Below are 20,870 nucleotides of genomic sequence, written 5' to 3' on the forward strand. Positions count from 1 at the left end.
AGTTTTAAAGGAAACATAATGCTGCCTGGATTATGTTTTGATCAGAATAAGGAAGAAAGATTCATACTAAATACCTGCAAAACAATATCCATAACATCTGCTTGTAACAATGAAGCAATAAGTTTGTCACACAAGTATGTAAAACTGTAGACTACAAAAAGCATTTGCCAGGGATCATAAACCAGGCAACAATTATGTTTCATATATATATATATATATATATATATACATACATACATACATATGTAAAATGTCTTAGTAAGGTGTTGGACCACCATATGCCACCAGAACAGCTTCAATGCGACTACAGTCTCTGAACTCTACTGGAGGGATGAACACTGTTCTTCCAAAAGATATTCCCTCATCTGGTGTTGTGATGATGGTGGTGGAGAGCACTGTCTAATACGTTGGTCCAAAATCTCCCATAGATGTTCAACTGGGTTGAGATCTGGTGACTGTGAAGGCCATAACATATGATTCACATCATTTTCATACTCATCAAAGCATTCAGTGACCCCTCGTGTCCTATGAATTGGGGCATTGTCATCCTGGAAGAGACCACTTCCATCAGGATAGAAATATTTCATCATAGGATGAAGGTGATGACTCAGAACAACTTTGTATTGATTTGCAGTGACTCTTCCCTCTAAGGGGAGAAGTGGACCCAAACCATGCCAGCAAAATGCCCCCAAGCATAACAGAGTCACCAGATCCCCTCACTGTAAGGACATAGCATTCAGACCTGTATCGGTTTTTCCTTTATTCTGGAGGTAAATGGAAGTAAATTCTTTCTTTTCATTCATGTGCCAGTCGGACATCAGCTCAGTCAGAGGAAGTCTCCTACATGCATGCTCTCAGCCAGTCTCTATGCTGTAGTGGGGATGCTCTAAACATGCAGGAGGTTTAGGTGCCTGGTGAGAAACGTTTCTCACCAAGATGGGGTGTCATCTCAAAATGCAGTATCAAGGTCTCTTTAATATGTGAATATGTTTAGCCTAGCTTAGCACAAAGATGGGGGCCAGGGGAAACACACAACTCCATCTAAAATGGTCATATTTACATTTCTGTTTGTGTACAGATTAAACAACACGTTAATCAGTGAACTTTAGAGGTGTTGTAGGTGTATTTTTGAACTTTGAACAGAGCCAGGCTAGTTGTTTCCCTACAACATCCTAACTCCAACTCTGTACATGACACACATATTGATATCTGAACATCTCACTCTTGGAAAGAAAGCAAATAATTACATTTCCCAAAACTGAGGAACTATTCCTTTAAGACTTTGGCAATGCTTGAGAACATCTAAGTACATTTTTCTCTACTAACAGAAAAATATGGGGCAGCAAACATGTTTGGAATAGTGGAAGCAGACGAGCTGTATTGGGTGAGAAGAAAATGCAAATAAAATGCAAGTTCTTCCCACTGAACCTGAGACGACCTCTGACTCTCAGCACCATTGATTCTCCAATCTAAATGAAAAGAGATGAGATGAGAGATTTCTGACTCCAAATGCACTCATATAATCTATGATCCAGTGTAAACACAGGAGTCATGGTTAAAAAGTTCTGATTGGTCCTTTAAATTATATTCAAAGCAAGCATTAATGTGTATATGTATGTTTATTTGGGATGTTTAATAATGGAATGTCCCTTTAGCACAGTTCATTAGTGCTGTGTTGGGTGTGATGAAGAGGTGTTGTTACCTGTGCTGGCAGTTTTATAAGTCTACTCTGTAGTCTCACTGACAAAATAAACTACAATTAAAGTGAGGAGGATACACCAATACACAGATCAAACAGTTCCTATGATATTACACAGATATCAAAGAGTCCATGTTGAGCTACAACAGAAAATGTTACTGTTTGAAGTTGTAAAAAAAACAATAGTGATGACAGACAAATGTCATTTAGCCTAAAAGCGTTAAGCTCACTGTAAAGTTAGTACAACCTACCAAATACTTCAAGGTTTTTACAGGAGTATTATAACTTTTGTGGAGGGAATGAAATTATTGATAGTATTTATTTATTTAGTTTAAATCATTTTTTCTTGTAATCATAGGAAGCTTCCTGGAAAGAATTGTAAGTTGTTATTAAAGGGAAATAGGCATTGTCTTGAAATAAAAGCTCAGTTTAATTCACAATCATTATTACTCTATGTTGAAATTTTATGTTGAATTTCATACATGCCTGTAGACAAATTTCATATTTTTACATTTTCAGCAAACCTGTTGTGCACTAATTAGTTGCAAGTGCACCAACTGGAAATTGTCTCTATTTTTCTTTTAATTAGTACCAGTACATACTGTAGTTCTTTCTAGGAAACACCTCTGAAAATATTTGGATTTTTTTTTTTTTTTTAGAAATTACAGACCCTAAAAAAATGAAAAGAAAAGCACTTCCAACAAAACTCCTCTATGTATCGTGGTTAGATAATGCAATCCAAATAAAGCTAGCTGTTCAGGTTACAGCTTAAAATGATACTTTTACACACATACACACATTCTTACACACATTCTGTACATTTCAACCTTTTTTCCCACAAAAAGGGAAAAATATTCTACATAAGTCACTTTGAAGTAAAATAGGCTAGAGTAGGTCATTTGAAGTTGTAAAAGATGTGTTTCTTTATTGTAAAGATGATATTGAGTCATCAATTTTTCTCAAATGGACCAAAGAGTATGTCATAGGTAAAGTTTGAGCCAATGGTGTTGCAGGAAAGATCAGAGGGTCAGCGCACCACACCACAATGCATTTAATGTAACCTGGATCTGCCTGACAAACACATCACTGACCCAAAATAAATCTGTTAGTAAGTCATTAAGATGAGAAAACATCATAAATCATAAAATATCATACAGTATACAATTTATTATTTATAAAGCAATTACAAATATCCAGACTCAGTCTTTATTAAGCAGAATAGTAAAGTGTATCACTACCGAAATAAAACTGGAACATTATGATACATGTGGGCTTAGTGAAGAGAGGAAAATAAAAGTGTTTCATGTTGTGTATGAACACATGCCTCAGCTGTTCAGAATCACCAACAAAGATTAAAGGTTGACCCATGGCATAGAGTATAATCTGACTATCTGCTCAAATACTGACATGAAATCCTTTGTCATTTGGGTCAGATGCTTAACATTAAAGGAGCAGGGCATAAGAATTCAGGTCAGTGGTATTCATGAGTGAGCTATGACATGCTAGTGAGCTGTTAGCATGACTGATGACAACTGAAAGTGAAAAATGTAATTTTATATAAGAAAATTAGGATGATTTGAAGTTTTAAGATAGATGATTATTGAAATAACTGAAACTTGTATTATTTTAAAGCTGCAATAATCAATATTTTTATATTAACATTGGATAAAAAAATTAATAAATAATCTTGGCTTCTACAAAGTATAAAATAGTAAAAATAAAGAAAAACACTTGAATGAGTAGGTGTGTCCAAAGTTGTGACTGGTTCTGTACATACATTCAATACATTTTATTTATAGAATGCTTTTCAAGACACAACAAATTAAAAACAATCCAGATGAACTGTGCAGCTCTTTTCACACATAGTCCCAATTTTAGGGGACAGAAAGTAATGGGACAAGAGTAGTATAGAAGTCATACCTATGCGCGTGTGTCCGCGTGCGTTAGAAAAGCGTGTGGTGTACTGTATGCGCATGCGTACCCATGGACACGCCCCCTAGCGTCATGATTGGTTAGTGATGTGATGACGCATATGATGTTGCTGGATATGCCCCCCTAGCGCCATGATTGGATGGTGACTCAGATGACGTGGCTGGGCATGTCTAAGGTAAGTAACACCTTGTTTTAACACCTTGTTGGGCGTGTTTAACCAGGGGATAGTATATATATATATATAAACAGCAGCTGCTGGCAGAAACATCTGAAGCTGTCTGCTGTTGATACCGCTTGACCACTTCGACACGTTTTTATTTTTCTAAGCAGCAGAGGACCTCGACAGCGATGGCTGGTGCCAAGTTTTCGGATTGCTGCTGTGTCGCCGGAGTTAACGGTATGTCTGCTGATGCTACAACTCCCAATACAGTCGTGGATGCGCCTCGCCACAGAAAGAGACGTGGAGAGGGTAGTCTTACTGCTTCAGAATTGCCAGAGTTAAAGATAGAAATTGAAGGGGTTGAAGGGTATACCCACTCTGTTAACTATTATGACGGTAAAGTGACGCAGTTGTCATGTAGGTGATGATGGTGATTTTGCGGCTGGTGAAACATTGAGTGGGTGTTTGTCTGTAAAAGATTGGAAGATGTTTCATTCTTTGGCATGTTTAGACGTTGACATGGCTGATTCCCCTGAGACACCCACTGTGTCGCGTTGGAGTAGCACTACAGGTCCGGAGATGTATCGTTTTGAGGCGTTTTGTTTCAACAAACCGGCCGACAGATTTATTTTTCTGAGTGTTTGTGAAAACAGGGAGAGAATGCGTGTAGATTACGAACATGCCACGTGGTTTAAACCACTTTTCTTTATTCAGTGGTGTGACTGGCAGTCTCTGCAAAGAGTGTTTAGAGAAGTTGACAAGGCTATCAGAAGAGACAGAAAGCGTTAGAAAACATCATTTTTTTGACGATATATCAAGTGGTGCGCATACTGGCAGCCCTACTACCCTGTGTAGGGAGGAAATCAACAATCGAGTCTGACAACCAATAAGAAAATGGTGGGTCATAATGTGTGTTTGTGGTAAACTTATCTGTGATGAGTGTGTTGGTGTTTTCCAATCTAATATAATGTGTTTATTTTGTTAGAGTGTGTGCCCGGCACTGAGATGACTTCTACACCACCATCGTCTCCTCCTCCTCCTTCTCTGTTTGTCTGGAGCCTGCCAAACCCCGAACTTCATGATGGTCTAGTAGTGGATACAGAATATGTCCCTGCAAACTACAACAGATACGGCTCATACACGGTTGGTCCGGAAGGGTTCCTAGATGGCGTTAAAATCACCGTCACACATCTGCTTCGTATGGAGCTGTACGACCATTGGAGGAAAATCTGCAACGGGTGTCGTATTGACCATCCCAGCCAGGACCAGCACGAGTGTCTGATGGAAATCCCTGAGTTTTTCTATGAGAGAAACTACACCTCTCTCATGAACAAACTCTGGACCCCGCACTTTATTCCATCCATCCAAGCTTTCTTGGAAGCATGTGGCATCCATGCAAAAGACGACAGAATCGCAGGTGTTGCAGCACATATTCTGCACTCCTTCAAACCGACTGCAATGATCACAGATACACTCTGTGATGTGTTGTTTTGATTTTGTTTGTTTTTACTATTATGCATGTACTACTGCTGTGTAAAATATCATAATGTCTTAGATCATCATGATGATGCCTATGATAGGGGTATTAAATAAAAAAAAGTTGTAACAAACATATTGTGCTCATTTGTTCGGTACAACCATGGAAAGTACACTGCAGAGGATTTATTATGACCCATCACATCCAGGGGGTCTCAGGGGTGTGTATAAGCTCTGCAGGGCGGTTAGGAAATGTACGGGGGTGACGCCTAAGCTACCCGAGGTTAAACGTTTTTATTGGGACAAGATGTACATACACTCCAAGCAAAGGCAGCCAAACATTTTCCAAGAAATAGGGTACTTGTTAGTGGTATAGACAAACAGTTCCAAATCGATCTGGTTGATATGAGCGAATATTCTGAGGAAAACAATAACGTGCGATATCTGTTAACATGTATCGATGTGTTTTCTAAATATGCCTGGGTCAGATGTCTTAAAAACAAATCTGGTACAGCTGTTACAAACGCCTTTAAAGACATTCTGAGTGAGGGTCGTGTACCGGAAAAACTCCAAATGGATGCAGGTATGGAGTTTTATAATAAACAGTTTCAGCATCTAATGGATTAGGGGGTATATTTTACAATCTGTTTAGGATGGCTATACCATTGTTGGAAAGAGGGTTCAGTTTAAGAAGACCTCGCTTAAAAACAGCTGCTACAAACATCGTGGGGGATGTGGTGTCCAATATAGCTAGAAGTACTATGTCAAGAAAACAGGAGGGAAACGGCATGATGGTATACACCCGGACACCTTTGAAAAGACCCCCATCTGGTCATGGGCGTAAACATCCTGTGTCTAAAAAACGTAAAACAGTTGCTAAGACACCCAAAGGTGCCAAAAAGAAACGAGTCACCAGCGCAGGCAGAGCTCCAATCAAACGCTCCAATCAAACGCTCCAGGTTTTTGTCTAAAGACATATTCTAGCCAGAAACCAGTGGAAAACAAATCATGGCTCTCATTCATAATCAGTCAGAAGAATGTGTGAAAACTGAACTGGAACTGTTCACCGTACCGTACACACAAACCTCCATTGAAAAATCCACAGATGTTGAAATCCCACTGGTTTCAGCAATAACAGACACGGGGCAGCCGATGTGGGTTTCATAAACTATCCAGGATGCACGCTTTTCTTCCAGGTCTCATAACACAATTCTCCAACACGTATCCATACCGTGGAATAATCCAGTGTTTGATTAACGATGGGAAAGACACACTGGGTACACAGTTTAGCCCAGGCCTGTTCTGTGAAGACACAGTCGGTCACATGGACGATGCGTCTATAGGTGGGGACAATCAGGGTTTGGTGGCGAGAGGCCGATACACAGGAGACAGCTGCATTGTGGAATTAATTGCACCAATACACACCAATTTGTTTTCTCAAGAAAAATTATTGCTGAACGGTGTTGATGTTTCTTTGAAATTTATACGGTCGAAAGATGAATTCTCACTAATGACCCCTGCAAATGCACAATAGTGTTAAGATCATGTTGGCGAGTGTGTTTGTAAAAAAAAGTTTCTGTAGCACCTACAGTCAGATTAGCACATAGCAGGGCTCTACAGCACACTAATGGGCGGCTGTGGCTCAAGAGGTAGAGTGGGTCGTCCACTAATCGGAAGATCGGCGGTTTGATTCCTGGCTCCTCCAGTCCACATGCCGATGTGTCCTGGGGCAAGACACTTAACCCCAAATTGCTCCTGATGGCTGTGCCATCAGTGTGTGAATGGTTAGTTTCCTCTGATGGGCAGGTTGGGACCTTGCTAGTAGCCCCTGTACCCATTCAGTGTGTGAATGGGTGAATGTGATTCGTAGTGTAAAAGAGCTTTGAGTGGTTGGAAGACTAGAAAGGCGCTATACAAGTACAGTCCATTTACCATTTACCGGATTGAAAATCCATTGTAAATATTACAAAACGAAGGGGTAAAACGCGTTGGATTAAAAAAAAAAAAAAGCAACAAAACAGAAAGATATAATAAAAAAAATAAAAATCTAAAACAATGGGCTAAAAACGGATCGAAATAGGCTCAAAACAGCCCTACAAAAACAATAGAAAAACGCAACAAAAACAGATGGGATAAAAACAGCTTGAAATAGCAACAATCAGACCAAAATCACAACAAAATCGATATGATTATGTAGCATCAATACCATAAGGCATCAGCTGTTTAACCAGCATCTGTTGTTTATATATATATACTATCTCCTGGTTAAACACGCTCAACAAGGTGTTAAAACAAGGTGTTACTTACCTCAGACATGCTCAGCCACGTCATCCGAGTCATCATCCAATCACGGTGCTAGGGGGGCGTATCCAGCAACGTCATATGAGTCATAACATCACTAACCAATCACGGCACTAGGGGGCGTGCCCACGAGTATGCACGTGCATACAGCACACCGTGTACGTTCACGTGCACGTGCGTTTCTAACGCATGCGGACGCATGCGCATTATTTACTACTGACAAGTATCTTCATATATACTGACACACTCCAGTAGAGACCTGACAGAGGGATCCAGCCTGTGGATTAAATACTGTTGGCTGTCTTTAATTCTGCAACACACATGCTCATGTAACTGCACAATGAACACATGCACAAATCCAGCAGCACACAAGATTACACTTGTGTACTGTGGGTAGACTTTTGTGTGTATCACAACAAAAGCTGACAGTCTTTTTGAAGCACCACATCTGTTCTGGATATTACTTCAGTTGAGTTTAATATTTTATTTTTGGTACAACAGAAAGTGCAAGATCCATCATGCCCGAGCATTGTGGGATTGAAGTCATTCCACTGAAGGTGAGTAGGAATGGGACATTATTACTGTCATTGCTGAAGTTAAAAATGTAGGTAATAATAGCTAGAACGTGTCTCATGTATGCATTTGTTTCTTAATCTTTTTATCTCTTGTGCAGTCGTGTTTATGTACATGCATGAACATGTACAGGTACACAGGCCTGCATGCATGAATGTGCGTGTGTCAGTAGTGAATGCGTGTGTGTCAGCAGTGAATGTGTGTGTGTCAGCAGTGATGAGTGAACAGGCACTGGTTCTCGTCCCTCCATCATCCTGCTTGGGCTCAGGCCACCGCACGGCTCTGCACCGAGCTGCCATGGTGGGAAACAGTGATGCCATAGCTGCTCTCATCCAAGGAGGCTGTGCTGTGGACCTGCAGGACAGAGTGAGTGGTGGACATGCAAAGGAAAATCTATTCCTGTATATGTAGTTTACATAACATAGTTAACATAACAGTAATTCACAGATAGTTCATGATGATAATGCTTCGTCCTGTGTTACTTTGAGGATGGCAATACTGCGCTGCATGAGGTGTCCTGGCACGGTTTCTCTCAGTGTGTCAAACTGCTGGTCAAGGCTGGAGCTGATGTACACATCAGGAACAAGGTATGATTACTGAGATGGACTTTGCATTTATATAGTTGCATTGTAGTAATATTTTCTTGTGTAGCACTTTTCAAAAATACATTAAAACGGTGATTAACACAACAGAAATTATGACGACAAAAGGCAAACCAGACACAATAACCAATGAAGGATGATAAAATCTGAAATGAGAGCAGCTAATGGAAAACTGGATGTTGTGAACATTGAAATGAAAAAGCTTCTCTGTAGAAATATGTAAGGAATAGTTGCACATTTTAGGGAATATGTATTCTCTTTATTTCATTTAGTGAGATGTTCAGATGAATATCAGTCTCACAACTCTGTATCTGGAGACAGGATGTGTTTCATACCCTGAAACCTGCTCCTCCTAGACCAACAAACCTGCCAAATGTCAAGTTTATATACATGTACGTAAATATGCATGGGTTGAAAATATATTAAATATATTTCCAGACTCTAAGTCATGCGTCTTGTTCTTGGGAACTTCAGGGACTCTGATATTATAAGATTTACACACAAAATCGTTACCATCTAGCGTTCCTAAAATTACATTTGGACCATACAGTATTAATTTCTCCAAGACTGTCATGATTTATGTTGAAACATGACACGTCTGTCACAATTGGAAATAGAAGTTACACTGACATTAGTTATTACTGCTGTGATAAAAGTCAGAGATATTTTTTATGAAAATGCACAGAATATTCCAAAACATTAAGTTATTGTATTCATATTGCAAATAGGTTTTCTGAGACTTAAGGTGGTCTTGGATTAGCTGGTTTTATGACTTGTGCACTACAGTATAGTAACAGTATTGTGTTGATGCAGACGGGGAACACAGCACTTCACCTGGCCTGTCAGAATGCACACGCTCAGACTGCTCGACTTCTGCTACTGGGAGGATCCACACCAGACACCAAGAACAACGTGAGTCCTCCAAGATTAATTAATAAAAAGTCTCCACACTATGTCACTGTTGAACAGTCAGGAATCGTTTCATAATGTGACACGTCACTAGGCATGGTGGTACACCTTGATGAAACGAGGACTGTGATTTGGTTCCAGGTGGGTGACACCTGTTTGCACGTGGCTGCTCGCTACAACAACCTGACCCTGGTGAAAATCCTGCTGAGTTCACTGTCTTCTGTGACAGAGAGAAACCAGGTACAGGATGTCAGGATTATTACAACTGTTATACTGGGTTCTAGTTGTTGACTAGTACATTAATAAACATGTATATCTGTTTATATCTTCATTATAGTGTGTCATAAACTGTTTCTGTTTAAATATTGCTTATATATGCTAAGTAGGGGGACTTAAAGGAAGGGCTCACGATCTTTCAAGTCTGTCTGAAAACAACAGTCAGGAGCTCACATGAACATGTAAACATGTTTTTCTTGCTGTAATCATCCCTCCTGTTCATACTGACCATTAGAAGATTCCTTCATAATGCACTTACAATGGAAGTGATGGAGGACAAAATCCACAGTCCTCCTTCTGTGCAAAAATGTATTTAAAAGTTTATTTGAAGCTAATATGAAGCTTTAGCGTCCAAATGAGTCAAATCAAGTTAATATCTTTCAAAGTTAGTCATTTTGGGACCCTTTTTGTTAAAGTCCTTCCACTGCAGCTGAACAGGGAAACACTGTCAGATAAACTTTTAAATACATGTTTGCACAGAAGGAGGACTATAGATTTCGGCGCCCATCACTTACATTGTAAATGTGTTTCAAGGGGACATTCTGATGGTCAGTATGAACAGAAGGAATGATTACAGTGAGCAAAACCTGTTTCAGTGTTCAATTGGGTACATGATTATTGTTTTAAGAAAGACTTGAACAATTGTGAACCTATCTTTTAAAGTAAAGTGCTACCAATTCATGTTAGTGCTTGAGTTTCAGTTAAGTTCAATACAACCACATATAAGGTTCTGAAAGAAACATCATGTTGTGTTTGACTGTAGGGAGGCGACACAGCTCTGCATGTGGCTGCTACTCTGAACCATAAGAAGACAGTTCAGCTCTTACTGGAGGCTGGGACTGATGGAAAAATCAGAAACAATGTAAGATACATCAACAACCCACATTTAATACCACTAAATATAAAGCATTTTTATATTGAGATAATTTGATATTTTGATATACAGTAGTTAGAAAGCTACATTGTGATGTATGAGTGCTTACAACTCTGTCAGTCACATTGATTAAAATTTTGTTTTTTTGTTTTGTTTTTTGACAAACCTTTACCTAAGCATTCATGCTCTGTAGGTCCACAATCTAGCAACTACTATAGTTATGTAAAAAACATATTTAAGCACAGTCTGATTTTACCAATTGTAATTATCATTTTTGGCTGTCTGTTTATGCAAGCAAAAAATACTACTACTACTGCATACTACTGTGCAGACACAAGACGCATTGCATAATAGATCCTTCAAAATGTCATCATGACACACCTCAGGGACTGGCAAAGTCTGGCATTTTGACCTGTTACAGTGTTGTTAACCAGCAGGAAACAGTGCACAGTGTTTTATTCCGATTAAACCGACAGTCCAATGATTTAGTTTTATATAAAGATGGAGGACTCACATGAGATTAAGAGATTAAAAAAAGAATGGTCAAAGTCTGTGCTGCAGAGGCTGAAATGTCTGGACATTAGTAGTATGGATCCAACTCCTAAACCTCTGGATCCTACACTACATTTCCCATAATTCAACTCAACAGCGTCTTTCATCAGACCCATGAAATGATGACATCATCAGGGGTTTTTTCGTTTTTTAATTTGAAAGGTTCCTTCGAATAGCACCCTTCATGATGAATTAACTGAACTCTGTTGGAAGTGCTCTCATCATGACAGTGGAATACAGCGTAAAAATCACATTCCTGTTTTGTTCCAGGCAGGTAAAACAGCGCTTGACAAGGCCAGAGACAACAACCATAAAGATGTGGCACTTCTCCTGGCCAGAGCTCCTCAGGTTGGTGTCTGTATCATAAGTTTGGCCTCGATTTTATTAGATTAAATTCTATCAGTAGATAGATACTTCCATTCAAACATTAGGAAGCACAGTGTCAAGAATGTGATTTGTATGCATTTGATCTTTTTTTCTCTTTATAACTATCATAATCACAGTTTTTAACAACATCAGCAAACATCTTGTGTATCTTTGTAGGATTACTGTTAGCAATACAAAATCAAATGTAGTGATGTAAGTATAGTAGAGTTTGTTATTTTCTTCAGGTGCATCGCTTCATGCGCGGAAGAACAATAAGGAAACGAAGAGAAAGACTGACAGCTGAGCGCAGGACCCAGTCTGTCACCAGAGTAGAAATACTACAAAACAGAGTAAGAAGATACCAGAAACAATCATTCTGTATAGCATGTACTGTAGGAGATAAGAGGATGGGTATCAAGAGCTGCTGAAAGAAATGTTACAGTCATATTAAGTTAAATCCTCAAAATTTCAGAGTGATTGAAGCATTTGCTGTTGTTATTTCATTGTTTGCAGTTTTTTGTTTTGCACTGGATTTTAATTTCATTCTGGTCCTCCTGGCTGTGGCTCATGAGCAGGACAGCAGTTCTGTGGTGGAGGAAACACCCAGCAGTGAACAAATGGAAAGCAGAACAGCCATCCAGGTGGGTCCCGCCAACCAGCAGCAGCAGCAGCAGCATTACCACAAGACCCCAGCTGCCATCAGCAGCCCCCACAGCCACCGTAGGAGGAGGAGAGTCAAAGAGCAGGTGAGTCAACATAACAGAGACCTGTCACTCTTTACTACATTTCTTCTGCTCCAATTGAAACCTTAACTGTACTCTATGTAATATTTCCTCACAGACGTACATATCTATATCTCCATGACAATAATAATATTATTAACTATTAATTAATAATATTGCATGCTGCTGAGAATTCAGATTTGATCTAAACAAACAATAAGCCATATCAAGCATGTAAAATATGGTAGCTGACATTGTGAAGCTAGCCAATTTACACAACCTGTTAGCTCTTAATTATCTTAATTGACACATTCAACAATTCTTTAAAACAGAATATATTTGATGCAGTAAACTTCACAATTATATGTGAAATACTGCTCTTACGCACCCGTCCGCTGAAGAGAAGAGGATGGGAACTGCAGCGAGGCACTGCTTTTTATACTCTTTAGGACACATGAAATCGGTAGGCACGTCCTGATTGGCCAGTTACGTACATGCAAATTTCAGTGGCCGATTGCATGTGTGTGATTGGAGGAGGGTATTACCCATAGAGTCCAGTAGAGGGCAGAGTCTGTATGAGATAGAACCACTTTTTGCGAAAATTTACTATCACTACTTTGTCTTCTTTGCAGCCTTTAAATCAAGAGGATCTGAGAAAAGGCAAAAATGACTTCCACATTAAGAAGAATCTGCATTGCCATGATGATGATGATGAAGATTATACTCCCCAGAATGGGCATGCCTATCAGCTTTACACACTGTACCGTGACAAGGATGGCAACATTAGACAGGTAAGATTTTTTTTTTTAAATCTTCAAACATTTCTTCATTTTAAAGCAGTGGTAATGCTCAGAGCTTAATTTATAAATCAGAAGGTCCCAGAGCACTGGAAGGACAAAATACTCGACGATGACAAAACTCATCAAAACTGTAGAGCTTGGCACAAAGTTTGAGAACATCCTGGTGCTAAAACTTAACATGTTGAGCTATTTGAGGACATATGCTATATAAGACCTGATGGAAACCTTCCAATCGAGTGTGCAGTTTTTTGGCTTGTTTACAAGTAGCCATTTCTCTTTAGGCACCGGCCAATGGGTGCCACTGTAAACCTCTGCTCAAGAAGCTGGAGGGCCAACTGAGAGCCACACAGGAGGAGATGAGGCTGCACATCCTGAATGTCCAGGAGCAGGTTGACAGCAGACTGGGCAAAGTGGACCGCAGGAACAAACACCAGGTCTGCTTCCACTGTCTGAGATTACATGTATAGCTCATTGCTGAACATTACTTTAGTTCATTTGGGAGTTTGATACCAATATCTATGTTTTGAGTTTATCTGCTGCTCGCCTATATTTTGTGTGTCTAAAGTGAAACTGAATTTGAATTTTGAATTTTTTGATGTGACATGACTAGGATACTGTTATGCTTATTTTTTCAAAAAGAGGATCAAACCATTTTTAGATATACAGTAAACAATTTTGACAAGTCAAACACTAAGGAAAAACACATAGGATATCTGTAGATTTCTTAACATATTTGAATTTTAATTTCAGTTTGTCTTTAAATTTGACAATTTCAATGCAATAGAGTTCTGAAATTGTTACATAATTGCTTGATTCAGTCAGATTTTCCTACACTTTGGTTTGGACAGATTAAAGTGTTGGACATGCTGAATCAGGAAAGAGCAGTAGCTGAGAGGAAGAACATGATTTACAGGATCAAGCAGGAGGTTGCCCGGAGCAGAGAGGAAGCCCTGATGACACAGGTATCACAGTTACAACCTACAGGATTTCTTTCCATGCAGGGAACACATAGGAAGCTCATATTATATGTTTATGTGTTATTATCATAACAGACCAGGAAAAAGCTGATACATTCATACTCTGATTATGACAAACCAGGTCATTGTGACATTGAAACAACTTGCTGCTTCTAGTTTCAGCTGTCACACAGTGAGATGAATAAAACATGTGAGTTTACCCTTGAATGCAAAAAAAAGAGAAAAATCTCAATTCTGGAATGAAAATCATAATTCTGAGATTAAATCTAGAGATTGAGATTTAAATATGAAGATACAGGATTGTGGCTAGCAGCCTGTAGTGATGCTGATCTTTTAGTACAATGCAGATTGAGTCATTCGAGTTTAATCTCACAATTTCAACAATGAAGTTCTTATGAAAATATAGAAGAGAAGAGTCAGAAATGGAGGTTTAATTTAGAGTTTTGTGTTTGACAATCTTTCTGATACAACACGAAGAGAGATGAAAATACCAGTTGATAAGAGCTAATGAGTATGCTGAACATTTGATCGTACAGCTACTTTATTTCTCAAGCAGGCAGTAGTGAGTCATGAAATGAAGAAGTGGTGCATGTCCCAGCTGAAGGACATGGATGTCCACATCCCAGCCAAAGCCCAGTACTACAAATTGCTCTCCTCACCCTCTGTGGAGCAGTCTGTGGCAGACGCTGACCTGGAGTCACTCCCCCTGCTGTCTGTGATATCGGGAGACAGCAGCACCTCACTGGCTACCTACGTCAACATCGTACCATCCAGATCTACCCACAGTCTGGGAGGAACAGAGCAGGAACAGATGAGGAGCAGGACATACTTTGAAATGAAGGTGGACAGGTCACCAGGTAGGCACTGTATGTCCAAGCTCTAACAGTAGGGGCATCTGTACGGATCACTAATAGTTTGCTTTAACTGTGCAATATTCTAAGTCTCCATCTTTGTAAACAAGGAAAACTTCTACAATGCAATCAATAGGGACCATTTTAAAGGTGTATTCAGTAATATATTAATTGCTCTATATCAACTGAAAAAGCATCAGCTGGTCGGTGGCACAGTTTACAGTGGCCTATAACTGAAACATGAAGACATTTTTTCACAGCAGAGAGGAGTAAAGCTACCAATGAGAGCCAACAGACCAGTGCAGTGGAGAAGTAATGTATAAATTGGAAAAACCTTAGAACAATAATAGTCTGTTTGTCATGTTATTTTGATAAGAACTTTTTTATTCCATAGCTAAACTGAGTAGTGATGCTCTTTGGTTATGAAAATACAATCCCCAGTATCCTAGGAATTATTCCCATATTGGACAATTCTGACAATGTATGTCTGGTGCTGGATGTAGTATGTCCTATGTAGTAAAGTGGAAAGTGAAGGTGTGGAGGTTGAAGTACTAGCTGGATTATAGATGGGTGTGTAGTGTGCTGAATTCTCATACAGGAGACTATAATTTACCTCAAGTAAACTCTAGTCTAGAGGACTAGAGTCCTAACCTTAACCGTACTGTAGCTGCAATGAACAGATATTACATAAAGTGAGAATTTTAATAACATTGGCTTTTGGTATAAAAAATATTGGTATTTAACATAAACCTGGGTTTTGAAGATTCGGCCAATACTGATGTGCTTGTGTGGCGATTAAGTTGTTCTGTTCAAATCAAATGCTCCCACTTGCATTAATAAAAACATTAGATAGCACTCCGTGGAGAGATGACAGGTAATGAACAGAGAGATAGATATAGACTTCTGTGTGCCGTGTACACAGTGGGAACTTGGCGGTACATACACAGGTAGGGGGTTGGGGTGGATGATCAATGGGCGTGATGCTTAAAGTCAGGAATTCTGGCAGGATTTCTCCCTTGTTGAAAACAACGTATGAAAGTCTTGTATCTAACCAACTAAATGCTTGTCATTTGTATATTGTGGTTATTTGCTGTGGAAATATAAAAAAACTTTATTGAACAGTATTCTGTCCCCTGCGTGCATGGCTCTACACGAAGTGACAGATAGCTAAACAGGTGTAGTAGGTACTGAAAGGTTTAAATGATGACTCAGACGTGGCAGTAAAATACTTGTATATCTTCGTCAACTTGCTTTCTTGCAATGCTTTTCCAGAAACTCTGAAACTGAAAAAAAATACACAAGAAAATGTTCTTAATGTAACTAAAAAGAGTGTAGAAATGTAAACACTTGCTTAATACTGCAAAATTAGACCAATGTTTGCACTACATGTTGCCAAAAAAGGGATTTAGGTAATTATCTATAAATCTCCCCAAATATGAAATAAAACAACAAAATATGCATCAATCCTTATCCATAAAGATAAAACATACAACATAAACTTACAAACAAAGCTTCTCCAAGGTTCAACACAGATCAAATCAAAATCAAAAATGGCTAGTGTCAAACTATGCCCTACCCATGTGATCACAAATAACAAATAGAAAAGTACAATCAGCTGACAGCAATCTTCAAAGTAGCCACTAGGAGATGCTAAAAGGCTCTTTACCTACATGTAACAAAACAAACAGATCCTCTGTGTCAAAGTGATAACTTATTTTTCTCCCCACACCTCTCTTGTCAGATGACTATGAGAACACAGCCCTGTTCCCTTTGCCTGCCAGCCAAACCTCAGGGCTCCTGCTGGGCTCTACTGACCCCTGCTGGCAGCCCCTGGGAGTGCAGGACAATTCCACAGCAGCAGTGGTGCCACTGTGTGGGGAGAACTTCTCAAGAAGCAGCAGCCAGTCCAGCATCAGTGACCAGGGACCCTCAAGGATCCAACATCAGGGACCAGGCTGTGATAGACAAAACAGGAAACACTTTGGAGAGCTGATCAGAGCAGGGATACATGCTGACTGCACCAGAACACTGGAGTTCTTCATCGACCGTCCTGCTGAGCCCACATTCAGCCAGGAGAGGAACAATCTGCATGCTATGGAGGTGAGGATTTCAAAAAGACTTGGAATATGTCAGTCAAGCAGACATGCTCCAAAAGATGCTTTTCCTTAAGCCTTAAAGGATACTGCTGGCTCTGTCCAACACTTCGAAAATACATCTACAGTACCAACATCTTTAAAGCTCACTAATTAACACTCTGTATCTCATTTGTGTAATCTGCTAGAATTATTTATTGGTTAACAACAGTTTATCCATTCACCCAGATTTTTGGAAGTTACTGTGCTCGGCTGTTGTTTGGTAAGAAATAGTTCCTGCACATAAAACCACAAACTGTTTTTACATTTTTGTTTGTGTACAGACTAATGAGTTACAATGCATTAATTAGTGAGCTTTAGAGGTGTTGGTATGTGTTTTTCTGAGCTTCCACTCTTTATGCTAAACTTGGCTACTTGTCTCTGAGCTCTAGTCCTGTACATAAGGGGCCCTGTGGAGTTTCCTTAAATAAAAGTCATGTTTACATGAGTGTTACTGACCAAAACACATTGTGTATCATTGAAGTTGTGTGATTCATTTTTTATTCAAAAAAGATTTGCAAAGATACTTTTTAAGTATTTCAAATCCTGCCTTGTTTACTTTAACTAGCTTGCAGTCTTCTTCTTCTCTTCCTTTGTTGGCACATTGCTGTTTTTTTTTTTTCATAATCGTACATAATCGCCACCTGTAGATCAGTGGATAGTGTGAAACAATTGGCAGGACCGTGTGTATATATGCATCCGTGTGCATGAGAGAAACAAAACAGGGACCCATTCATAAAAAACAGTTCCATAGTGCTACTAGTGGTCAGAAACTCCTCAGGGTGCCTTTAATGCACGGACATGAGACTGATAACAACCACAGCCACTGATCTTAAAACTTCAAACCACTTTGAGTGTGTCGTTGCCTTCTTGTCAGGTGACTCAGCGTTTCTTTGAGACGGTGTCGGTTCAGTTGGAGCGCTGGTATGACAGGAAGGTCCTGGAGGTGGAGCAGCAGACAGAGCTCAGAGCGCAGCAGGACAGGAAGGAGCTGCTGCAGCGAATCAGCACACTGGAGGAGGAGCTTCAGAGGCTGAAGACCAATGAAAATGTAGAAAGCTGACATGCCCTGACAGTGATCAATCCTGGACTTAGCCTGGATAAACCTTTTCTCTTAGACTGTGCATTTAAAAACTTAAATTGCTTAAATTGCTTTAGGCAGCAAAATGAAAAAAGTACATGGAATAATCCATACCCTATATACAATTAATACATCTTTAATAAACTTGAGTATTGCTCATGTTAAGCCCCTTTCAGACATACTCTTCTTTATGTAAATGTGATGTCAATCTAACATGTTGGTCTCATGTCTGAATAATCACTGTGTGAATGTCAGAATGTCAGTTTGGGTAAGATGCAGAAATGGCTCCGCACAGCCCCTGGACTATATGCAGACTACATATTGTAAAACGTTCGTGTAGGACTGAAGGAAAATCAACACTCACAGTCACGTGGTAGAAAGTCATGTCATTTTCATGATGCTGGGATAATCATGACATAATGAGTTGCAAGTGTGCAACGTGCTAAAAAGTGTGAAACCATGCACCTTGTCAACAAATGTAGACACTGAAACTGTTTTTTTTGATGACATCTAGTTTGTGAATGTGGAACATTCTTGAAAAAGAACATTCCTGCTTAACAAATCTACTGTTGTTATAAAAAATCACTCCAAAAAAGACAAAAACAAAGATTCTGATTAATAGAACAAACAAAATCATTGTTAATCACCAATTACTCATGTTTTACACTAATATATTATACAGTGACCTCCTGTTTGACTTGTAACACATCTTGAACAACAAAATCAAATGAAACAAAATGAAATGAACATTTTGGCATACAACTGAAATAAATGAAACAACATTGCAAACATAATCCAGTTTTTTGGTGGGGTAATTTGTTTGTTTTTGTGTGATACTTTGGTTGCAGCTTTGAAGGCAGCCACTTGTCTTCATATGCATCTGAATTATATAGGGTTCTAATCATGTTCTGGCACGAGACAGCCAGGCCATTGGGGGTCCCTTGCATTTTAGGGAATAAAATGGACCGTCCCTCACTGGGGGGCAGCAGCAGTAATTCTGTGGTGTGGGTTTGTCCATGCTGCCGTGGGTGAGAGGATGGGAATGTGGGATATGTTTCCTTTACAGATCTGTGCAATCCATCAAACCTCTCAGAATTTATGCTGTTAGTGATTCCCCTCCATCCCAACACTCCTTCCTGTACATAGGTGTGTTCAACCAGACCATGGGCATCCACCAGCTGGCCTGTGCCTCTGTTCATGACAAGGGACTTGATCAATGTGACAGGGTCAGGGTGGCATTCGTTAGCTCTGCAGAAAACCTCTCTGTCCCAGGAACATACGCACTGGGTTTTAGGTCTATGTGGCATTGTGAGGCCTTACATGAGTCTTGGTCCCATGCTTATAAAGCAGCCGACCTCTGGCCAGCGCCACCTAGCGAATAGAGACCTGTGCTGAGTAGGCGCCACCATCTTAGCCATTGTCTCTAACCAAAACACCTTGGTCACATCCACCATTTGATTCTCATGTGACGTGACTTCTGCCCATAGCCGTGTCCACCATCTGGACTCGCGCAACGTCATCATCCCAGATCAAGTCCGCCATCTTGTCACACACACACACATTCACACACATTGTTTTATGTGTGTTTGCTTAGGTAGTGTTAGTCTTAGTACAGTAATTTGATAACTAAAGCATTTGTTAATTGTATTAATTCTTGCTGAGGTTAATGAATTCTGCTGTACATATAAAGAGAAGCTATTGTGATTATAGTGTTTACTTGTTGTGATAAGAGGCTGGTTGAGAGAGTCAAGAGCTCAGACTCAAACCTTCTTCCTTCACCCGCGGATGCTGGTACCCCTCAGATATTAGCATTCCTAAATGAACTCTTTTATGAGACTACCTTACTGTTTGATTATTGGTCCTGGTTTCTGGGTGGTGCCCTGCTATTATTGATTCATATTAATAATGTTATTGAGTCTAATAATTGTCCTTCCTTTATGGTCCATATTGTTTTGTCCAATTTCTTTGACATATGCCCAGTGAGCATTTTCTCCATCATCACCTTGTTTGCCTCCATCTGTGAACACATAAAAGACAGGTTTAAAATCGGATTTGGTAGATGCACTCGGTAGTTTTGGAACTTTTTGGCCTTCTGTTTTGAAAATTATCTGGCTGTTTGTGAGAATTAAATCCCACTTTCCCCATCTGCTTGCTAAAGCTGTTGAATCCACCAGGTTTTGTTTTGAGGCTGTCCTGGAAATGAAGAAACAATGTAGATCTGTTGGGCTTGGGCTTGCTCTCTGAGGGCTCCGTAAAACTGATAGCTTCCCGTTTGTTCCTGTGGGTTATATTTTAGCTCTGGGGGTTTAAAGGGAGGGGTGGTACTTTAGTCACTACTAGTGGCTTGTCTTTGTCTCTGTTCCAGCTACAACATGTAACAGAGCTTCTTTTAGTTTTCTCCACTGTGTTCGGTGGGGAGCATCCCTTCTCCTCTTCTAAGCTTGCCTTTTATTTTATGGAGGGGAGCTGAGAATGGTCTTCACAATGAAGTAGGATATTGTTGTTTATGTTTACATGATGTCAGAGCAAGTTGGGATTGAGTCAGACACAAATTTGACTGACTCATCTCGAACTAACCTAACAGAGA

The 20,870-nt window shown here is 39.7% G+C and overlaps 1 protein-coding gene across 1 annotated transcript; it reads left to right on the forward strand.

Moving 5' to 3' along the window:
• The first annotated feature begins 7,770 nt into the window (after nt 1-7,770).
• On the forward strand, nt 7,771-19,058 carry ankrd6a (ankyrin repeat domain 6a). The gene is made up of 15 exons (XM_042388639.1): nt 7,771-8,125; nt 8,242-8,507; nt 8,630-8,728; nt 9,557-9,655; nt 9,794-9,892; nt 10,692-10,790; nt 11,625-11,702; nt 11,966-12,070; nt 12,296-12,466; nt 13,075-13,233; nt 13,524-13,676; nt 14,091-14,204; nt 14,776-15,076; nt 16,812-17,170; nt 18,080-19,058. The coding sequence occupies exons 2-15, from the start codon at nt 8,250-8,252 to the stop codon at nt 18,263-18,265; spliced, it is 2,280 nt and encodes a 759-aa protein (XP_042244573.1). The 5' UTR covers nt 7,771-8,125; nt 8,242-8,249; the 3' UTR covers nt 18,266-19,058.
• The last annotated feature ends 1,812 nt before the right edge of the window (nt 19,059-20,870 follow it).

The sequence above is a fragment of the Thunnus maccoyii genome, chromosome 16 (genome assembly GCF_910596095.1).
Source record: "Thunnus maccoyii chromosome 16, fThuMac1.1, whole genome shotgun sequence".
NCBI lineage: Eukaryota > Metazoa > Chordata > Actinopteri > Scombriformes > Scombridae > Thunnus > Thunnus maccoyii.